Genomic DNA, 21,024 nt, shown 5'->3' with positions numbered 1-21,024 from the left:
TGACAAAAGCCGAATGACGAATTAGCGCTTCCAGTCAGAGACTGAGGCTACGTCCACACGTACACGGGTATTTTTGAAAACGGAGATTTTCCGTTTTCGTTTTAAAAAATAATCCCGTCCACACATAAAGGCAGAAATGAAGGAAAACGCTGCTATGAACATGCCAAAGCAGCAGGTGGCGCTAGATTCCTAACCGTGCAGAAATGTTGGCCAATCAGAAGTCTAGAAGCCTCGGTGGGAAAAAGTTAACAAAGCTGCGGCATAGAAGCAGAACAGAGTCGTATGTGTGGACGGACAGTAACTGTGTGTATATGTAAGCATTTAAACACTGCAGAGAGTAGAATTAACAGTAACAGTATTGTAGAAATTCATTTCACCGAAACAATAACGTGGCGCAGTGTGACGCATGCACCAGTTTATTGTATTTCCAGACTTGCTTTCGGCACAATTTACAGTGCACGCTACTCTGTTTTTTGTCAGACTTGAAATAGCCGAAATACCTTCACACTACGGAACTTCTATGGCTCTTCCGTTCGACAATCTCTCCGGCGTTGGAACCATCATCTGTTTTCTCTTCGGTCACGCTCGGTTGATTTTTCTAGTCGGCACACTCATTTCCTCCATTACCCGCTGGCTGCTTCCCAAACAAACACACGTGCGGCTTGGCACTTGTGCTGTACGTAACAAGTCACGCGACGTGACGCTGCGGCTGTGATTGGTTCGGCTCTGCGCTACTTAGTTTGGATTGGCTGACCTTTTTTTAATTTTTTTTATTTTAAGAGGACAAGAGCGGCGAGGTCTATCGCGATAGCTTAATTTCTCTATCGAGTAAAAGTTATATCGCGATACATATCGTTATCGTTCTATCGCCCAGCTCTAAGTTCTTGTATCATTTCTGTTTGCCTTTCTTTAAGTGCAGTTGTGCTTACAGGTTTATTACTGCTTATCAGCGGCATGAATGTCGCGGTAATTTTGGGCTTTGAATTTATTTTTAATTTTCTTTAATCCACACAGGGTCAAATATATAAATACGTCTCCACTAATATTTGTTTAAGTCCACAAATTTTCAACATGGTTGAGGGCGGGACTTTCAGAAGGCTATTCCAGAAGCCTAATGTTAGCCTTCTTTATCCATTTAAAACCAGTTTTTATGTGTGTTTGGGTTTATTGTCCTGTTGGAACACCAAACTGTGTCCAAGTGTGTTCAAGCGTCTAGCTGTTGATGGTGAAGACGAAGTCCTCCTCCTTCATTATTCCATCCACTTTGTGCAATGTACTACAGGCAGCAAAATCGCCCCAGAGCACAATGATACCGCCACCATGCATGCACCAGTTGGTACTGTGTTCTTATGTGGTTTGACAGCTCCACATTTAATCCTCCATACATGCCTCTTGTCTAGAGGCCAAACAGCTCAATCTTTGTCTTTGACCTTTAAACTGTCCTCCAAAAAGCATTTGGCTTGTTCACCTGGGCAACTGCAAATTTCAGTTGAGCTTGAAGGCGTTGATTTTGGAGCACGGTCTTCTTTCTTGATCGGCATCCTCTCACTCCGTGTCGATGTAAAACTGGCTTCACTGTGAACAGCGACACTGGTGTTCCACCAGTTGCCAGTTCACAGCAGCCTTGAGCCTTTGATGGTTCCTAGGTTGTTCCTGAACGTCCTAACCAACTTCCTCTCATCTGAGGCTGACAGTTTGACAAGGTCTAGCAGAAGATCCAAAGTGGTGACTTAACCAAATAAGGTGTACTTATGTACAATTGTTTGAACTGATGATGGAATCTGCAGTTGTTTTGAAAGGACTCCAATAGATCTCCACAGCTTCTATAAATCTACAATTATCCTTCTTACAGCTTCACTGAGTTCCTAGGACTTTTCTGTCTGATGTCAAACATTTATTTTTATGCTGGCAAATAGAAACTACCATTTGAAGGCAATCATGACCACTAATGAGAAGTTTAAAAGCCTTGCCCTTATCAAGTGAAAGAACCTTTTAACTTGTAGAACCTTCAGCAGCACTTATTAAAAGAGTTCATGTATAAGTTGACCCTGTGTGAAAGGTATGAGTACTGAAATGGCAGAGGAGCACGTCGATACCCGTGCCTATGGCCACAACGCTGTCTACAACACATCTGCATATTTCTGGTCATGGTTCAGGCTTCTTAGCGCCAATGCAGGAAAATCTTAAAGTTAACCGTATAATATTTCAACCACAGTCTACACAGAGACTTGACCTGAACTTGTGTCCTCAGAAAGAAAAGCACACAAACATAGTCCTACCATTGTCTTTGACGATGCTTTCTGGTAGCGAAGGTTCTGCTTCAGGAGGAGGGGTTAACGTGTCGATGGAAAGAACAGGTGCATCTTGTGAAGGTGTGTTTTCAGTGCAGGGAATTTGTAGGTCAGAGGGCGTCGTTGCACAGATTTCCTCAGGGGGTGGTGTCTGTATTTCGGGAAGTAAGTTCAAGGATGGCTGGACTTGCATGCTCTTGTCACACTCCGAGGGTTCAGATATGGAGGTAATGGGTTGAGAGGCCTGAGAGAGCAGATTGCATGAGTTGTGTGAAGCAGTATAAAGTTACACTGGCTGGTTAATACTAAACTGTTATGCTCATATAATAATGTGTACTTACAAAAGAGCTTACTTTGTGTGATTTTTACCTTTCCAATCAACTGGAGAGGCTTTCTCGTTTTCTTCCTCACGGAGAAAATCTGGTCGTACTCTTCAGTCCATTCAATCATCCTCTTGCTTGGTTTTCTTATTCGTTTATGTGCTAAGGGGACAAATTTTATTTTATTTTTAAAAAGATTATAGATATACATTTATTTTTGACCTATTTAGCCCTTTGACAGCATCAGTATTTGTTAGTGCTGTCAGCGTTAATGTCGTTAACGGATCACCTCGTGTGTGTGGCTGGACTGCGCTAACACGTTAACGAGCTAACCGCGCTAATGCATTGACGCCGTGCAGCCCCACGCACGGGGCGATTCGCGCTAACTCACTAACGGAGATTTGCCGTGTTAATGCGGTTATGGTGTCAACGTCATTTTAACGACATTAACACTGAGAGCACTAGTATTTGTACAACTGGTAGACTAACTATGTTAGTAGTCTACCCATTACATGAGCAGAAACAGACTGCTATTTTTTTTTTTTTAATTCCTCAATGGCAAGTCAGAATTCAGAACTGAACATAACAGTTTAAAGTACTGTTACTTTTATACCTGCAGTTTAATGTGCACACAGATTTACACCTGTGGTTAAAGGATTTACTATTCAGAAACACAGATTTTTCATTTCATACACATTATTGTATAAACTAGGGTTGGGGAAAAATAAAACAACAGATGCAGAAAAGCATCACGATATTTTGCGTGATGATACTGTACCATTACAGGGACACAAAAGAGGCGTAAGTATTTTCAAATACTTCACTCTTCAGTGAAGTATTTGAAAATCCCCTATGTGTAAATGGAGTTAACAAAAGCTAGGGGGGCAAGGCACTACAGCAGGGAGGGCAGTTGCCCTCCCTTGTCTCCCCCTCTGTAGACTCGCCCCTGCTGGGAATACTACGAACAAGAGGGCTCATCACATGCAGATAATGTTAGCCGACCAAACTTGTGAATTGGCTCAACCTAAAAAAAAAAAATCAACCAAGACTCAGCTTGACAAAACAACCCCCTAATTCAGTGAAAGCTAATGGCTCAGTTGTGCAAGTAAAAATAGGACAGCATGTATCCATGTATCATAACAAATAACCAAATAAATAAGATTATCATCTCCAGCTGCCTGATAATTGTACTGATTTTTTTTTAATTGAAATTTTTTCATATTCTGTGACTAATTGCAACTAGTGGCGACTAAATGGTTGTCCCAGCGTTAAGGCTGTTGCACACCAATGGCCACTTCTAATCACAAGGCGATTGCACAGGTTGCCCGATGGGAGGCAACTTTTCTGCAAACAGTCACAATCCAATTTGGACTGACTCACCACCTACTTTATAAAAGCAGACACATTGCCAACATGTTGCCATCAGTCTGAAGGAGTCTTTCCCAATCAGCACAACTTGAGGGGACTCAAATGAACTGGATGTATTCTGATTATTGCTGAGAACAAATGTAATAAACAGAAATTCCTACCTATGTAGTCCGTGACAGATGTGTGATTTATCACAATTAATTGTTGTATTATCAGAAACCGTCTGCATGTAATTGCCTCACACACTGATATCAGTCTGACTCTGTCTCATGGCAACATTTATGGCAGGTTTTAGTTACAGTGTTGTTTTACTTGACGTAATCGTATTGTATAAAACTGATATTGGCCACGTTTAGCAATTTGCAGTTGAAAATGGCTGAAGTATTTATTTTTTAAGGAGGTATTTGCCAGAGTGCTTAATATTTAATCTAAACAGAATGAGGTACTTCTGTAATTGAGTAATCAAAGGGTAACGAGTACACACGGTTATGAAGCTAATCCGATCGACACAACCTTTACAACAACAACCCCCACAAACAAACAAAAAAAACAGCAAAGACATGACAAACATCATCTATATTTTGGTTATTTGCATTGAGGATTTTAGTGATTAGCCGGTTTATCTGTACTGGCATTTATAACAACGAATAAAACAAAATTCTAAAAAATAAACAAGAGATGGAGAAATGGCCTCTAAACATGGTGTGACTGTCATTAATTGTCATTAATCAAAATTAACGCTGATGATGTAGCCTTCAACTGGCTGAAATTATCCTTATGTTTCTGCTACTAAGCCAAGATGGCAACCACTGAGGGAGAGAAGAGTTCAGGGTTTTACTCTTAACCTTTTGACCATTCTGCTTGTTCTAGCAGTTTATGTAAACACACTAATATGAATGCATTTATACACTTGAAAAAGCCGGTGCTAGTGTGGGAGCACTTGAGACACACAAAAACCTCTTTAAAAACAATTGCTTTTAGCTCTCCCTTGCCTCCCTGGCTTCTATTCAGTTTTTCTCATTATCTTTCTTCTACATTACACCCATCAGCTTAGTTTCTCCGTGGGGGGCCTCTACACTAAATTCTCCTTACCTGTCGGATCCTTGTCACCTTCTCCAGTGTTGTGCGTCAAGCTCGCCTTCTTCTTAGTGCAGTCCACAAGCCCATTAGGCTTTTCCAAAGACAGTGCAATGTCACGACCCTTCTGCTCCAAAGGCACCATGATCTGTAGATTCTCCTTTACTCTGCTCCAACTGTCCTCCTCGGTCACCACAACTGCTCCTTCACCACCTCCAGGCTGCTCCCATATGCCCGGCATTTTTGATGAGCAATCCTCTGTTGATGAAGAGTCCTTTGCTGGCATGGACGACATTCCTGACTCAAGTCCTGGGAAACCAGGCCCAGACCTGGCGCGACGACAAGGCACTTTGCGATTGGCTTTCTTTTTCCACCTGGATGAGCTACCCCGTCTGTTGTAGGGCCTCTTGGACATCTGATACGGACCTTCCTCATTATGTGCGACTATGGTTTTATCTGGACTTGAGTTTGAGATGCTATGAACAAAATCTAATTGTTGATCTTGTCCTGCAGGCGTAGCCTCCCCTGGCATCACTAAAGGCTCTTCCTTAACATGTGCACTTGGTGGCCCAATCTCCAGTTCTAAGGGCGCACCGTCTCGCTCTCTAGTGTCATGCAAGTCCTTCAGCATCATAAGGAAGGTGCTAAACTTGTAGTTGGTGTCCGGCTTGAAAGAAACTGGTTTACCATTGCTTTCCTTTGTCAGGGACTGAAAAGAGACCTCTTCAACATTTTTAAAGGCATTTATAAAAGCAAATGGCGAAGACGGTGAATGCGATAACCATGCATCTGAGGAGCAATCCTCCTTCTTTGCCTTTGCTTTAGAAGTAAGAGGTATAAAGTCCATCGGTGGAGTTGAGGGAATTGAGAGGTCTTCATCTTCACTCTTAACATCTGTGTCATAGTCATTGGAATCAGAAAAAATCAAATGGGGGCTGCTACAACTGGAAAAACTGTCAGGCGCATACTCAACACTGTCATTAGAATGTGATTTTGGAGATTTTTTACTAGTGCAAAAGTCCGATTTGGCCTTGGGACTGCAGCTCAGGTCCTCAGATTTTCTAAAATTATTCAAGGGTTGTTTCTGTTCAGCCTCCTTTTTGACTTTTTCACGCTTTTTTTCCTCAGCCTCTTGCATGGCCTTCAGCGCTCTAGTCATCAGCCGACTGCTGGCCGGGAGGTGGGCAGGCTGCTCTTGCATGACTTTATTCACTTCATCTAGGCCACGCTTTAATTTATAGGCCACTTTCTTGGTTTTCTCAGAGGAAGGACGTCCTGGAAAATAAGCTCTTCTACATGCTAACCTTGCACGCTGGTGAGAAGGTGGAACGGTCGTTCTATGTGATGTGACAGATGTGGTTGCTTGGTCTGGTCTGACCAGTTGTTCAGAAGACTTGCTTGTTACATTAGAGTCAGGTGTCTTTTTACCTTCAAACTGATCTGACTGGTTCGAGGATGAATAACTCACAGTACTCAGACTTCCATTTGAAACTGGTATTCCCTCTGTTTCTGGGCTACCAAACTCCTCAGTGGAAACATTTGAGGTCATGATATTCTCATGTGATGATTCTGATGAGAAATTAACCATACTTGACTTGCCGCGTGCTTTTAATTTCTTAACTGAGACTTTTATTTTGGAGGCGACTACCTCGTCTTTTGAGGCTCTTCCCTGACCATCCATCCAGTTTGATTGTTTGGATGACAATGTAGTCATGTTAGTATCCGATCTTCTCTCTTTCTTTGTGCTTCCAGGTTGGTCTTTGGAATGAATAGTTGTATTGGAGTTTGAGATCTTCTTATCTTTTATGTCCTTGCGTATTAATTTGACAAAGGGTAGCCTACATTTAGAGACCAGACTCGTTTGAGTTTCTAGCCACCCTAATGGGTCCGTAGTTTTATCTTGTAAACAGGATGCTGAAGCATTTTTGCTCTCTTTTTCCTCCTCAGCAATGTTTTCAGTTGTATAATGTTTTTTAGTAGATGTCGCATCAGAATGTTCAGTTTGACTGACAATCTTTGCACTCTCTGAAAACCTGGATAGATCACTCAAATTATCTTTCACGGTGGCCTCTAAGGACTTCTTAATGTCTGAAAGACTTAACTGGCCACATGTGCCACTGATGGTATCCACTGAACTGGCAAATGACTTTCTACCCTTTGAACAACCACTATCCTCAGAGTCTAGAGACTTCTGCTCACCCACACCACCAGCTGTACCAAAGTGCCCATTAGCAGCAACAGTGTTTTTACACTTTAGATTTCCTGACTGTTCAGGAGGCAGATTCGTTTCAGTGGTCTTCTGCTTGTCCGACAATCCTGACTGCTCGTTGGCGGCGGCACTGACAGAGGAGGAGGCACAAGAAGCTGGTGTCTTTTTACTAATAACAGATGAGCTCTTTTTCTTACAGGGGACCTTACTGAAGAGACTGCGGTCTGGCATTGGACTGGTTGTTTTAGGTCGCCTGTCTTTGCTCGATTTGCTAAACCAAAGACCACTTTGAATCTCAGGCTGCTTCTTTACCTCTTTGACAACCACAACAGACGGCTGAGTTGGAACTAGCTTAGGCTGACGTTCAAGTGCTTTAGGACACAAAATTTTAGGGACTGACTCAAGGTCAGAGTACGGGCACTCCTCACTGTCTCTATCCGATTTGTCAGGACTATTATTCAATGTCTTTTTAGAGTGTTTACTTTTTGTATCCTTTGATGCTTCATTCTGTTTCTTCTTTCCAGAAGATTTCTTTAAAGTGCTTGGCTTTGTTGGAGTTGTAACAGGGGGTGTAATTACTGGGGATGGAATGGATCCATTGGTTATGTGTGACGTCTCAGTATGGGTGGAGACAGATGAAGTGACAGGAAGAAAGTTTTGATGGGTCTTATTCTCTCTTTCCAGTGGGGAAGCATCATGGAAGGCATCAGCTATGGACAAAGACACGGAAGACGCCATTTTGGGTCTCTCAGGAAGAATGGATTCAGCTTCTGCCACACTGGACTTCCAGGATTCCTTAAACCGCTTAGCAATCTAGAGAAAGATAAGCAAAGACTCCTCAATCTTTGCGCATATTTCAGCTTACAGAAATAACCTGTTTGGCCTTAGCAAGTCTTTTATTTCTGGACGTGCAAGCTTTCCTTTGTTATCTACCAGGAAGGTTCTTTTTTTAACTCAAGGCATGCAAGTGTTGTCCTGCTATTAATAAAATGGTATTTACGGTGTATTTGCTGTTCTGCTCCCTTTGTTTCCCCCTCCGCCGTAGTAGGAGGAGCTGTTCAAATTCAAAGCCTCCATGGAAAGTATGAGTTGATTTTTCCTCCACCCAAACCAGCTCCTGGGGCTCCCCAAACGTCCTGACATGGTAGAGCCGACAGGGCCGGTCGCTAGGCTCTGAGACAACAACAAAAATTACTCTCAGTCCAGTCAGATCAGTGCATCACCTGAAGAAAAGGGAACTTGAAAATATAAGAAGACAGCAGTCTTAACAACCCATAACTGATGGAAATACATGATGTCTTTATGTCAGAACTATGAGCATGACATATTGCTAAATGACCACAATGCTATCAACTGAAAAAAAATGGCTCTATATGGAACTTCTTCTTTGTGGGAAAGGAAAGTACCATATATGCTGCAGATTATGGAGGTACTGTAAAATTAAAAGAAAATGTGCAACAGGCGCAGCAGGAGGCCCGCTGTGACTTTAGAATCATAAAAACACTCCAAGAACCATTAAAAAAAATTCAATAATCATGCTTTTTTTCTTTGTTTTTTTTGTTTTTATTCCCTTAAGACATAGGACACCTACATAGGTTTTTAATTTATATCTTTAATGTTAGGCACATTATGTTTACGTGAAATGAAACGCGCCAAATAAATAAAAAAACTCATTGTAATTTGCTATAAATGAGCAATTTGAAATGTTATTGTTACTGTTTGTGAATAACAATTCTTTGTATACAAAGACTAATGTGCGGCTAACACATAGCCAACATAATCATTTAGGTTCTCAATATATGACAGCTTTTAAGAAAGCTGCATACAATCATAGTTCATCATTGATAAAATGGTGAAAGGTGAAGAAAAACTAGCCAATGATAACATAGTGTAGAAAAGGACTGTCATCCGTCACTTAAGATAACATTTGGCAGCAGGATCCATATGAGCGTCCCAAAAGTGAGAGCATGCACTTGGCACAATGATAGCTTCTTTAATTATTTGTAAACCAATTATTCCAGACACAGAATTACAGTAAGGGACAGTAAGGACATAACAGAATAAGACAATATCCCTAAACCCTCAGGCAGTCATCACTCGATACATAGTCGCATAGCCGTCGAATTCATTCCTGAACTTTATAATGTCAGATATCTTTATTTTACTGTAAGTAAACACAGCAGTTGCTTTTATTCACCAATTATTATTGCCGCTTGAATGCCTCTGATATGGAAACGGGTAGCCTAGTAACTCTGAAAACACATTTTATGAAACTGTACAGAACTACACACATACATACAATTGTCTTTTCATGTCAGAGAGCATGAATTTGAGAGTAATCTTTTAAGTGTACTTCATGTGAAAAACACATATTTTGTCCAGAGAAAGCAGGAAGGCATCATCCTGGCATCACATAAGGAGATAATGTTCTGTGTACATCCATCAATTTTCTTCCACTTCACCAATTCAGGGTCGTGGCTGTAGCTGCAGCCTAACCCGCTTGTCACTAGGAAAGAGTCGGGATATACCCTGGACAGGCTGCCAGTTTGTTATAGGACTAATGGCCAATTTATGCTCACCACATTGGTCACTTTGAACAGTAACGTCAGCATATCTCCAACCCATTTACATCACCACTTGTTACAGTTTACTCCCGAACGATAAGTGTCGCCACTCAGCCAAAATCCCCACATCAGTGCTGGTTTATGAGGAGAAGTCACGACATTTTCCCCCCTTTTCATCTCTATTTAATCTGGGAACGTCTGAGCTCCTGCACTGATATCTGATTCAAGTGGCAGTAATAACAGACATGACAGCAGCGGCGCCAGTTGATGTGACGTCACTTTTGTCGTCATTGTGAGAACGGCGGGCATAAACAGGCCATATAACAGAGAGACAATCATTCACAGTCACATTCACCAGTTAACCTACCGTGTATGACTGGGGAACCTAGCTAAACTGTGTTTAGAAACCATTAAAACATAAACCAGTATAATTGTTCTGTAAAGAACACCACCTGCAGATTTGGGCTTTCACTATTTATTAAGGGTATTATTGTTCAGGCTTTACAGAAGTGGCAAAGTTTTCTCCTGAAGCACATAGTTGCAGTGTAGCCAAATTACCACACCTCATAATTTTCTCCCAAAATCCCCACACTCACTGCAACCTGTACTTTAAGTTGGCAACCCCAGTATAAGAAGTTAAAATAATCAAATATATCTCAAACAGCCTCAACGTCAGGCTGTGTATGTGCTGTTAATCACCGTTAATTGACTCACGGATTCATTCTGTAACCACCAGCTGAAGTTAAGAGACCAAACCATTGCACAGAACAATTAAAAGCTACTCATTTACCAAGCACCGGCTTGGGTTATCACAGTAAGTCAACAATGTTCCAGGCCCACCTTTCGCTCTGTGATAGACTCCTTGTACGGGGTCAACAATCACCTCGCAGGGCCACCATGGTCTCCGGCTGAACTTTGCCCAAACGACTTCACCCTCAACAAACTTCACAGGTGGCAAAGACTTTTTCTTGAGGCTGCTCTGAGGCTGACAACAGAAAAATGAAGAGGGAAATATAAGTAAAAGAATTATTTTCACTTAACAGAACAGTACAGAAGATATAACAGACAAGAGCAAAGATAAAATATGACTTTGTGTAAGTGTACAAATATTTCACACAAACAGATATGAAAAGGATTTACTATCATTTTATATTTTAACCAAAAGTTTCAGTTTCACGGCCTCCAAAAACCTTTTCTGTGGTCTAATTTTAACTTGTCATCATGCCCAGTTCAAACCGTGACACAAACCTCAGCATGGAAACACCAAAACCCAGTACCAATTGTAGCTGCTGGATTGTTTGTGTAAATGTAACCAGGCTGAACTTGGAGATACATGAGCAGGCCTGAATTATGACTGGCATGTAGCAGGCCTGACCAGAGGGCTGACATTGGGAGCTGCTATGATTTAACCCTGTGTAAAAATAAAGGGTCATTGCATCTCAAGTCATCAATTTTTTTGAATTTTTTCTGCTTAATCAGCTCTGATTTTTCTTGAAAATGTCACAGTTTGAAATTTAGACATAATTTAGCTTATATAAAACATGTATTTTTTATAAATAGATATAATTTTTTTACAATCTGAGTCCACGTTTGAACATGAATATATAAGAAATTATTAAAGATTAAAGCCTGAAATGTTCACTGCCCTTCTCTTATCACAAAATTAAATCAGTATCTGCAGTTTGGGACAGGTGCACTAAAAAAGCTCTCAGTATAAGCTAGTTGAAATAAAAAGAAAGTAAAAAAAAATAAAATAAATGGACTTCTGCAAAGTCCCATATTTGAAAACACACTAACTTCACTTTGCAAAAGACAATTTCTGCATTGTATATAGTTACATTTCACAATAATGCAAAACATAATGTAGAATACTATTTAACATGATTTTCTTTATCACAAAAATTAAACAAAATGCTATTATCATTCAACCTTTTATGCTGGATTGAGCAAATATCACAAGTTGTACCACAAAATTAAAAACATGAGCATATTTCTCATTTTTTAGACCTACTGCCCCGGATGAGTCTAATGATTCAGGTTAAGCCTAAAATATACCGAGAGGCATTCAAAATGCAACAAGCACCAATGCAAATCTTTTTATAAATAAAAATAACCACAACAAAATAATTCGGGGTAATAAAAATGAGATTAGTGCCTCATTTCACGTGAGTGTCTTGTAAGGCCAAGACGCCGTGTCCACATTGCATGATCAGTAGTCCGATACAAGCCTAACACTTTAATGCTACGACTGCTACGGGAGACTGCAAGACCTGTAATATAACTATATTAAATTTTACGTTTCTGCTTCCATCTACTGATTTTTGTTTTTCTGATACAACTTTTCATATCTTACTCAATTCAAAATGAGTGTTGAATGAAAAAGTTATTTTCTTCATTTCTGTGACCAAGAATTTCACTTTAAAAAGTATTCTACGCATTTTATTTTGGATTATTGTGAAATAAAATGATATAGCATTCAGAAATTGTCACTAGTTGTATTTTGCAATGTTTGCAAAGTTGTTTTTTTATTAGTCTGTGCTCACATATGAGACTTTATAGGATGTATGGCTATAAAGTCTCATAAAGCTTTATGGGCTCCAGAGAGAGCTGTGTGACCAGAAAAGCTGTTAGCACTGGAGACAAGCTCACTTAAGGTGTCAATCTAAAAGCCTGGGTGTTAGTTCTCAACCTTTTTCTGGCATGACATACTTTAGACTAAGAGAGAAAAACAAAAAACAAAAAAATCACTGAAAATGAAAAAGAATCGAATTTCTTGTCATATTTCCCTCCCCTGGTCATCCCCATCCATCCGGCCGTGGCGCTACACCTCACAGTGTGAGAATCACTGCAGCGGGTGATAGTAGGAACAGCAAATGCAGATTTTACGCTATAGATCACAGATTTCTTGGCCAGCAAAAACAAACTACTGGCATTTGAATAAAGCTGACAGGCAGCCTGTCTTTTGCCATCATTCTGCAGTCCAACTGTGACCTGATTTTAAGCTGCATGCAGCATGAGTTTGAACAACAGGGAATAGTGAAAGTAATACTTGGTTACCTGGTGGAGATAACCAACCACACTGTGGTCATTGTGGCTGTTCTTGTTTTATTACTCCCTGCAATATTTCAAAACACATCCATCCATTTTCTGCAAGTTATCTGGGACATCAGTATGAGCTGAGATGCTCAGCCCTCTCTGTGCCCAGCCACAGTCTCCAACCAGGGTGACACAGAGATGTTCCCAGACCAGCCAAGAGATGTAATCTCTGTGTCCTGGGCCTGCCTTGAGGCTTCCTCCCATTAGGACATGACTGGAACGCCTCACCTAGAAGGTGTCCAGAAGGGATCCTCGTCAGCTACCCAAGCCACTGCTGCAGATTGTTGGCTCTTCTCCTAAATGACTGAACTCCCTACCCTATCTTTAAGGTTAAGCCCAGACATTGTTTGGAGGAAACTCATTCCCATCACTTGAATCCGGGATCTCAGCCTTCCGGTCATTACCCTGACCTGATGGGCGTAAATAAGGGTAGGAACGACAACTGACCAGTAAATGAACAGCATTGCTTTCACACTCAGCTCTCTCTTCACCACCGCAGATGGATATGGCATCTCAATTTCAAAATACTCCAATGTTTCTTCTGAAATGCAGAAAGTGACCACTTTAAAAGCTCAACTCATTGACATCATGTGTTTTTTAACCGTTAAATGCTTTTAATTTGAAGCTGAAGGATTTGGCTTGGCTTAAATTAGCATGAACTCAATATGGCATTTTTTGTTTATTTGTTTTTGTTGACACCTAGTTCACATCGCTGCAAATATATAAAATATGGGAATAGCTTCAGAGGCTCAATAACCACTGCTACTTAAATGAAAACCCCTAAGATTGTCACTTTACTAAAAGGTTAAGATACCATAACTACAACTAGCCAAATATTTTATTAGTTAAATAACCATCCAACATGTCTGACACAGTTTCACAGGGGTAAAGCCAGGACATGAGAGCTAAGCCTACTGATAACAGCTAGCCCAGCTCTGTCCAAAGTAGCCTTTTAATCCTTTTACCAGCACTTCTAAAGGTAACAACACATGATGTACTATATAATTTATTTAATTCAAATACCTCCTTTGAGTTGAGGAAAACTCTTTAAACTACAGGAAACTAAACTGAATTTTTCACGAACACGGCTTTCCTGTGAGGCTGCCATCAATGTCCCATCATGTCTACAAACAAAAAGCTTTTATGGGTTTTTAAGACATTCTGATAGGTCACTGTAGGAATTAAATAACATTTTATTTATAAAGCACCAAATGACAACAATAGCTGTTTTCGTGGTGCTTTATACTCTAAAGGTAAAGATGCTAGAATAACAGAGAGAAAACACCAAAAGTCAGACAACCCCCTATCAGCAGGCACTTGGCGACAGTGGGAAGAAAAAACTCCCTTATAGCAGGAAGGAACCTCCTTGAATGACGCCTGCATTTCATTTAGATGCTTCAGTTTCAGGGTCCAGATGCTGGTTGATGGTCAGACGGTGCCTTCAAATGGATTTTGTGGTCATGCTTTTGAACTTGTGCATGTGAAAGGATGGTATGGACTTTGTTTGTATCCTACTTTAAATATACTGTACTGAGTGAAAACATCCGCTGTGTTGTATTTATATCGATTGTTATGTGAGCCTATCGGTGTCCTAAAGAAGGCAGCCCACAGAGGCTTTCCATCATAAAAACATGTAAAACAGTGCAAACAGTAAAGTTAATATTAATATGAATATGAAATTTGACATTTTGTCATAGATTTTAGGATAACTGGTACCTACAGTCAATCGTGTGCTTTATAGGATGGTTATAATGGTACCGGGGATTTAGTGGGTTAACTGTGGACTATTTATTCAGTGTTTGTTTAGCACTTTGGAAATATGCATCGTAGAAGTATGTAAAATTCACACTGATACTGATGAGTACAACTGGACTGCTGAGATGGTAAAGGCAACTTCTTAGAAAGGTTCTGCAGTTTTAAGGAGTATTTTAAAATCGGATTTGTAAAAGAACTGTCACTTTTTACTATAAATCGCAACAAAAACTAAATAAGAGCTTTTGAGTAATTTGCCTCCATAGCCTTTGTTGTGTGTCCTCTGCTACAGCTCAAACTGCAGGCCCTGTAGCTAAGCATGCCGTCAGTAAGCCATCGGCACCGCTGGCATCATATTTCACCCTCCACGCCCTCCCTTCAGTTCTGCCCTCAGCTTGAACACCTATGGCGGAGGTGAAAATTATCCTTTGCTGCTTTTTAAAAACAGACAGCTGCGGTTTGTTAAAGGCAGGGCAACAGCCGTGGAGCTGTGCGTTTGTCTGCATCAGGCCAGCATTTAAAATAACCAGTGATTTGTTATGACAGGTTACAAGCAGTGAGCCACTGCATGTCATGGTCAAGGTTTGTGTGTGGAAAAAGTTTTGTAATCCAGCTCCGGAGAAAGTATTTCCCAGCCAGGTGAATGCCAGCAATCCTTTGGCTAGACCCAAAAGCCGTTGCTACTTCTAAAAACCTCTGAACTGCTGCTGTTTCATGACGAGATAACTTAGAAGGGGAAAAACTTGCCATTGAATGCCTTGAGGGGCTATCGTCAAATAGCAGTAACTCGGTGTCGCTGTCCCACTCGTCCTCTGAGCCATCCCAGTATCTCCTGCGCTGACCGGAGGACTGGGAGCGGGTGACGACTTTGGCTGTCGTCAGAGAAGAGTCTTTGGAGTGCAAGTTTACGTCTCCGGAGGCGGACTGAAGTACATTCCCCACCTTCTCCCGTTTCTCCTGAATGCCACTGAGAGGTGGCACGGTCCTCCGCTCCATGTCATTGTCGTCATCCTCAAACAAAGAGGATTCAAAGTGGAGTAAGTTGTTCGCAAAGGGACTGTTACTGTCGAGGGAGAAGGCCGGACTGGGTGGGCCGGAGAAACAGTTTTCTGTCTTTTTCTCCGAAGTGACAGAATCAGTATAATTAGGCGCCGGTGTGTCTCTACTTCCCGTCTGGACCTCAGGTTGTTTCTTTTTGGAAGCAATGTTAACAACGGTTGCCTCTCGGCTTGTAACCTGGGTTCCAGAGTGATCCCTGCCAGTGCAATCAGCCCAGGAGTCCCTCTCCATATTCTCCCTATTCTTCTTATGTGTCCCCCACTCCCATCCCCTCTCTGGCTCCCGCAGCGGCAAGACCAGGTCAGGCTGGCTCACCATGGTGGTGAGATGCTGGAGCCTCCTGAGAGGACTGTACGAAGATGAGGAGGAGGATGAGGAGGAGTGGTCCCTTTGCGTCGTGAACCCATAGATAGAGGAAGCATGTTTGAGTGAGGAGGTGCCTCCTGACATGGTTAGCCCAAGCCTGTGATCCTGGCGTCTGGAGGGGCAGGAGAGGACGGTGAGGTCACACCCAGGGGTCAAAGGGCAGCTGGTCTGATGACTCTCCCTTCCTGGGCCTGTGTAAGGCCCACTCATGCTGGCATGACTCCTCCCTGAAACATGAAGACAAAATAATCAATGAAGGGCCTTCTTTCATTAAATGGAAAACCAAAACATAAAGACTTTGGGAGATGCCTTGTACATTAAAATCCATTCTGATTCTTCAAGGCTGTTATTTTCTTTGATTTATTTGTGACATTTTTTAAAATTTTGTTTCGGCACATCTTTCAGTCACTTAAACGTCTTAAGAGCTTATCTGAAGTTATCCCAAGCAGTAATGAGTAATGAGATATTTGGAAAAAAAAAAGTGGCAGAGAAAGGGCACAGCTCACAGAGGCGAGATCCGCAAAAGACAACACAGCCTGCCTTCCCGTGGTGTCAAAATTTGGGAAAAAAAAACAAAAAAAACGTAAACAGACTCACTGACGACGGGAAGGTCGAAATAATAACGTGTCATTGTAAGAGGGGATTCTGCGCAAACACCGCCGTCGAGCTGCAAAATCCTTTTAGGAATGTTATCGCGATATGATGAAAATGACATCAAGCGCGATAAGGTCAGCCTGTAAACTCGCACGCATGGCTACAGTATCAATAAACCCGGTGACATTATCACATCCCGTCGTGTTGGGGGGAAAAATAATTAATAAAAAAGAAAATCAAGCCCGCGTTCACGCGCCGGCGCTGAAAACGCGAATTAAAATGGACCCGTTCGTGCGCGTGCCCAAAAGGCGTGTGCGCGTTTGCATCTACATATATCTGTGTGTTTTTGTATGTCTGTGTGCAGCTGCATGAGTGTGTGTGTGTGTGTGTCGTGTCGTTCGCTGCTCTCCAGTGGCTCAGTGAATGCACGAGAGACAAGACACATACATACATAACATGCGAAGACCACGACACACACAAGTTCACGAACACACACACTCACACACACTTCCACGGGCTTCCCTCCGACAGATGCAGGCTATGTGCATCAAACAGCAAAATCACGCAGAAAACGCCACATGACACGGGATGTGTCGCGAGAATCTTACCATTCCACTGTCGGCCAGCGCAAAAATGACCCCCGCCCCGCTCATTTTGGCGTTTAAATGTGTCAATTTCCAATTTTTTGAAAGCGGATGAGGAGAGTCCCAGCGGCAATACTACTAGGCCTGGATCCTGTGAAACGTACTCACTCTCTACCCCCCCTCCACAGCCTCCCTCCACCTCCTCCTCCTCCCTCCTCCTCTCAACATGCGCTAAAAAGCCTGGTCCAGCGGCCCCCGGAATAGAAATTCAGGCGTGTTGTGCTCCTCCAGCGACACTCCCCCTTTGCTTTGTTATAACTACAACTTTATAATCCCCCCTCACCTCCTCAGTCTATGGATGTTTGCTCTGTTGCATGGTTATTTCCTGCCCGCAGACTCTGCCTTGCCCCTTGAAAGTCAGTATCTCTACTGTGCGCACTGCCAGTCGTCACCACTGCCTCCCTCCCCAGCCGGTCCAAAGCATGGAGCACAGAAGGGGGCCGTAAATTTCTCCTTAATAAAAAAGATATATAAAAAGACACAAAGAGAGGAGAAAAATCTGAGCTGTCAGCCATCAAAAAACCCCATAACAAAACAAAACAAAAAAATGCACCGGACGACCACGCGACACCTTCAGAAAAAATCGCCCCGCCCCTCTTCTTAATTACAAGCATCAATTATTAACCCAAAGCGGGCTGCCTTCATCAATGACATGCCATATGCCAAACTTGTGCCAACAACTGACATCTTCTTCATCACCACCACCACCACAACCCCCGCATGTGAGGGCAAGCTCACATGCTCCTGGAGATAAGACGAGTAGTAATAAAAATAAATAAATCAACAAAAATGGCCACCACCACGTCTGAGAGGCTGTGAAATGGTGCAGCAGTCTACCCGGAAAAACAGAAGGGTTTCCTTTCCTGAGACGAGTTGCTGTGTAGTCTCTCTGGCTGCACACCCGGTCCCTTCAAAATGGAGTCCTCCAGCCTGAGAGGAGGGAAAAAAAACAGGCCACAAAGTGTTAATATATGTTCGATATAAAGTTCACCCAGTCACGGAGAAACTGAACCACAAAGCGCACCTCTGCCGTGCTCTGATGGGGTTTCTGCAGGCTGCTTTGGGTCTTGTCACGGCAGTAACATTTTCTGTAACATGTTGTGCCTCCCAAAGTCACTGTCTTATGAGCGTTTCTGCCACGACAGGAGGGGGACTGAGGCTCTCTTATCCTCTGGTGTGTGTGTGTGTGTGCCAAACGTACGTCTTGACAGCAAAAACCACAACATTTAATGGCACTTTAACCGTCGACCGTGCTGCTTTGCTTCCAGTTTTTCTTTTTGTGTGCACGTCTGAAGGGAAGGCTTTTCTTCTCTGTCACACGGAGGGGTTGAGAGCTGAAAACAACTGCAGCTCACTCGGCCGGGGAGACATACGAGATTTCTGCCGTGGTGTGTTTGTTTTTTATGGCTGAGGAAATCTCCAGATTTGAAGATTTGTGGGAGGATGTGTGACTGGGGACACGGAGGATGGTCGGGGGATTGTTTCAGGTGTAAACGAAAAAATACCCCCCAACCACAAAGACACACACACACATACACACACCTCTCCACAGTCACCGGGTGGCGATGTGAGAAACGGCATTTACAACCGACATGCCGCAAAAAAGCACTCGCAACCCCTCCTCTGTCAAAAAAACATTGGGTGGGTCAACTATTGATGTTAAATAAATACACCCTTTAGTCCGATAAGATCATTTCTGAGCCAGCAGAACAAAGAAGAGTCAGATTAATGTACGCTTTCTGCCGTCACACACACTTGGTGTGAGCTCCTCTTTCCGTTTGAGAGGGAGGGGGAAACCCGGACGATTTAGGATGCGTTTTGCTTTTCTGCCTCGATCTTGGCAGGAGTGGTCTGCTGAGAAAGAAAAACAGACTTGTAGAGACAGACAGGAGAAAGGCGAGGGGAGAGACGGGCAAAAAGGACAGGGCCTGCTAAGGGGTTTGCGCAGTGCAGAATAGCGCCGCGGATCGGCACGGTCGCGCAACTCCCGGCGAGCCGCTGTTGGCGTCACTCAACTCGGTTTCACGGTCAGTCTCCGCTTCCCGGACTTTCCACCGCTGCATCATTGCAGGTTCAGGTGCTTTATGAGTCAGAGCTTCCGTTTGCAAATGATTTAAAGTGTGAAAAAGTTGTCAATACTCATTTAACACACCCATGAACTCAGTAGATGCAAGACGTGGAAAAACGATTCAGTGATTCAAAAAGACTGGAATTAATATACGCACAGTTACAGTTCATTGAAATTGAATCATCAGAAGGATTTTGTGCTTCTGTTATTTTGTCCATCTTAAATGAGAAAAACTATTTCATTAGTCTCAGTCCTGCATTTCTATTTTTATCTTATTGTATATTTTTATTCTATTTTATTCTACTGTATATAGTATATTATTTTATTCTATTCTGTACAGCTGTGTACTGTATTTATTCTTATTGTATTCTAATTTTTGCGTCATAACTTTTGCACTGTCCACTTCCTGCTGTGACAAAACAAATTTCCCACGTGTGGGACTAATAAAGGTTATCTTATCTTATCTTATCTTATTTAAAATGTTCTGTGATTATTTTTGACAAGTTATATTAGTGCTAAATGTTGCTAACCTGTAGCCAATTTCACAACTGTAAAGCACTACATAATATTTTACGATTACGATGTCACAATACAGTATGGTTTGGTCTGTTTGTGCTGTATATATTATGATGAATTAGAGGAATTAGCACATTTTTGTGGATTCCACGCACTGCTGAGATCCTCCTCCACTGTCGTTTTAGTCTGTTGTTAAGTGGTTGCTGGGCAACTCGATGGCATTACGAAGTAACAATGCGTACGTCAGCTTTTGTGGATATAGATTAGATGCCTCTCTCGTGAAATTAAAATGCTACTCTGCTTTTATAAGATGTTGTGGGTGCATAAACTCATACACGATTGGTAGTTGGTTGCTAGGCAATGCAATAACGCTACAATATGTGATATGGTAGATGAGAACCTTTAGTAGATGTACTTCGATGTATCTGTGTCCCAAGTTTGTTTGCTTAACTCATGATCATGTAGGAGGAGGTGAACACTATTAGCAGACATAGATGTCATGTATTATATATGATAGTGAGATTATCAAACAAAACATAAACTAAACTACAAATTAGACAAATTTTAAACAGCAACTTACTAGTAAGATATACTTCTTGTTTTTATCCCAAAGGGGAATTCCTATGGCAGCTATGACACCACTGTGGTGTCCGTAGCTGCCATTTAATCATTATTTTGATTTGCTTATATGAAGAGGGAGTAAAATATTTGTTTGTTTGGCTGATTTTACACGCCTCTGTCATTATATCCTCACACTACCTTCCTTGAGGGTATTCCAGAGAGTTAGAGAGAGATGAGAACCAATTTAATACAAAAGCCTGTTATCAAACAGTTACTAGATGACACAGTTACACAGAAATATTTTCTGTGTGCTCTGTGTTATGTTGATAGAAAAATCTATCAACATAGCAATATGTGAATGACATGAAAACAGAGTCCTTCCAGGTTTTTGGAGTTAATCCTGGAGAAGCAAATGACAAACACAGTGATCGACAGGTGCATATTATCCTCTAATGGATATTACTAGGAGAATAGCCTGATAAATAAAGTTCTAAAAGGTTCACATGTTCTCTAGGAGGGGATTCATATTACATAAAGGT

At 41.9% G+C, this 21,024-nt stretch overlaps 1 protein-coding gene across 1 annotated transcript in view; it reads right to left on the bottom strand.

Moving 5' to 3' along the window:
• nsd1b (nuclear receptor binding SET domain protein 1b) overlaps window positions 1-17,413 on the bottom strand; it is a 32,450-nt gene extending 15,037 nt beyond the window's left edge. The window contains exons 1-7 of the mRNA XM_085364675.1: window positions 17,305-17,413; window positions 15,425-16,329; window positions 10,670-10,814; window positions 8,266-8,438; window positions 5,072-8,078; window positions 2,661-2,773; window positions 2,280-2,535 (exon numbers count right to left, since the gene is read on the bottom strand). Of these exons, the coding sequence (XP_085220801.1) occupies window positions 2,280-2,535; window positions 2,661-2,773; window positions 5,072-8,078; window positions 8,266-8,438; window positions 10,670-10,814; window positions 15,425-16,312 (4,582 nt within the window). The 5' untranslated portion in view covers window positions 16,313-16,329; window positions 17,305-17,413. The remainder of the gene's footprint in view (window positions 1-2,279; window positions 2,536-2,660; window positions 2,774-5,071; window positions 8,079-8,265; window positions 8,439-10,669; window positions 10,815-15,424; window positions 16,330-17,304) is intronic.
• Window positions 17,414-21,024: the final 3,611 nt, after the last annotated feature.

The sequence above is a fragment of the Diplotaxodon limnothrissa genome, linkage group LG10, assembly GCF_057381915.1.
Source record: "Diplotaxodon limnothrissa isolate DT_005_m linkage group LG10, D_limnothrissa_male_GT1.1, whole genome shotgun sequence".
In the NCBI taxonomy this organism is placed as follows: Eukaryota; Metazoa; Chordata; class Actinopteri; order Cichliformes; family Cichlidae; genus Diplotaxodon; species Diplotaxodon limnothrissa.
This window is presented reverse-complemented; position numbering and strand designations above follow the sequence as displayed.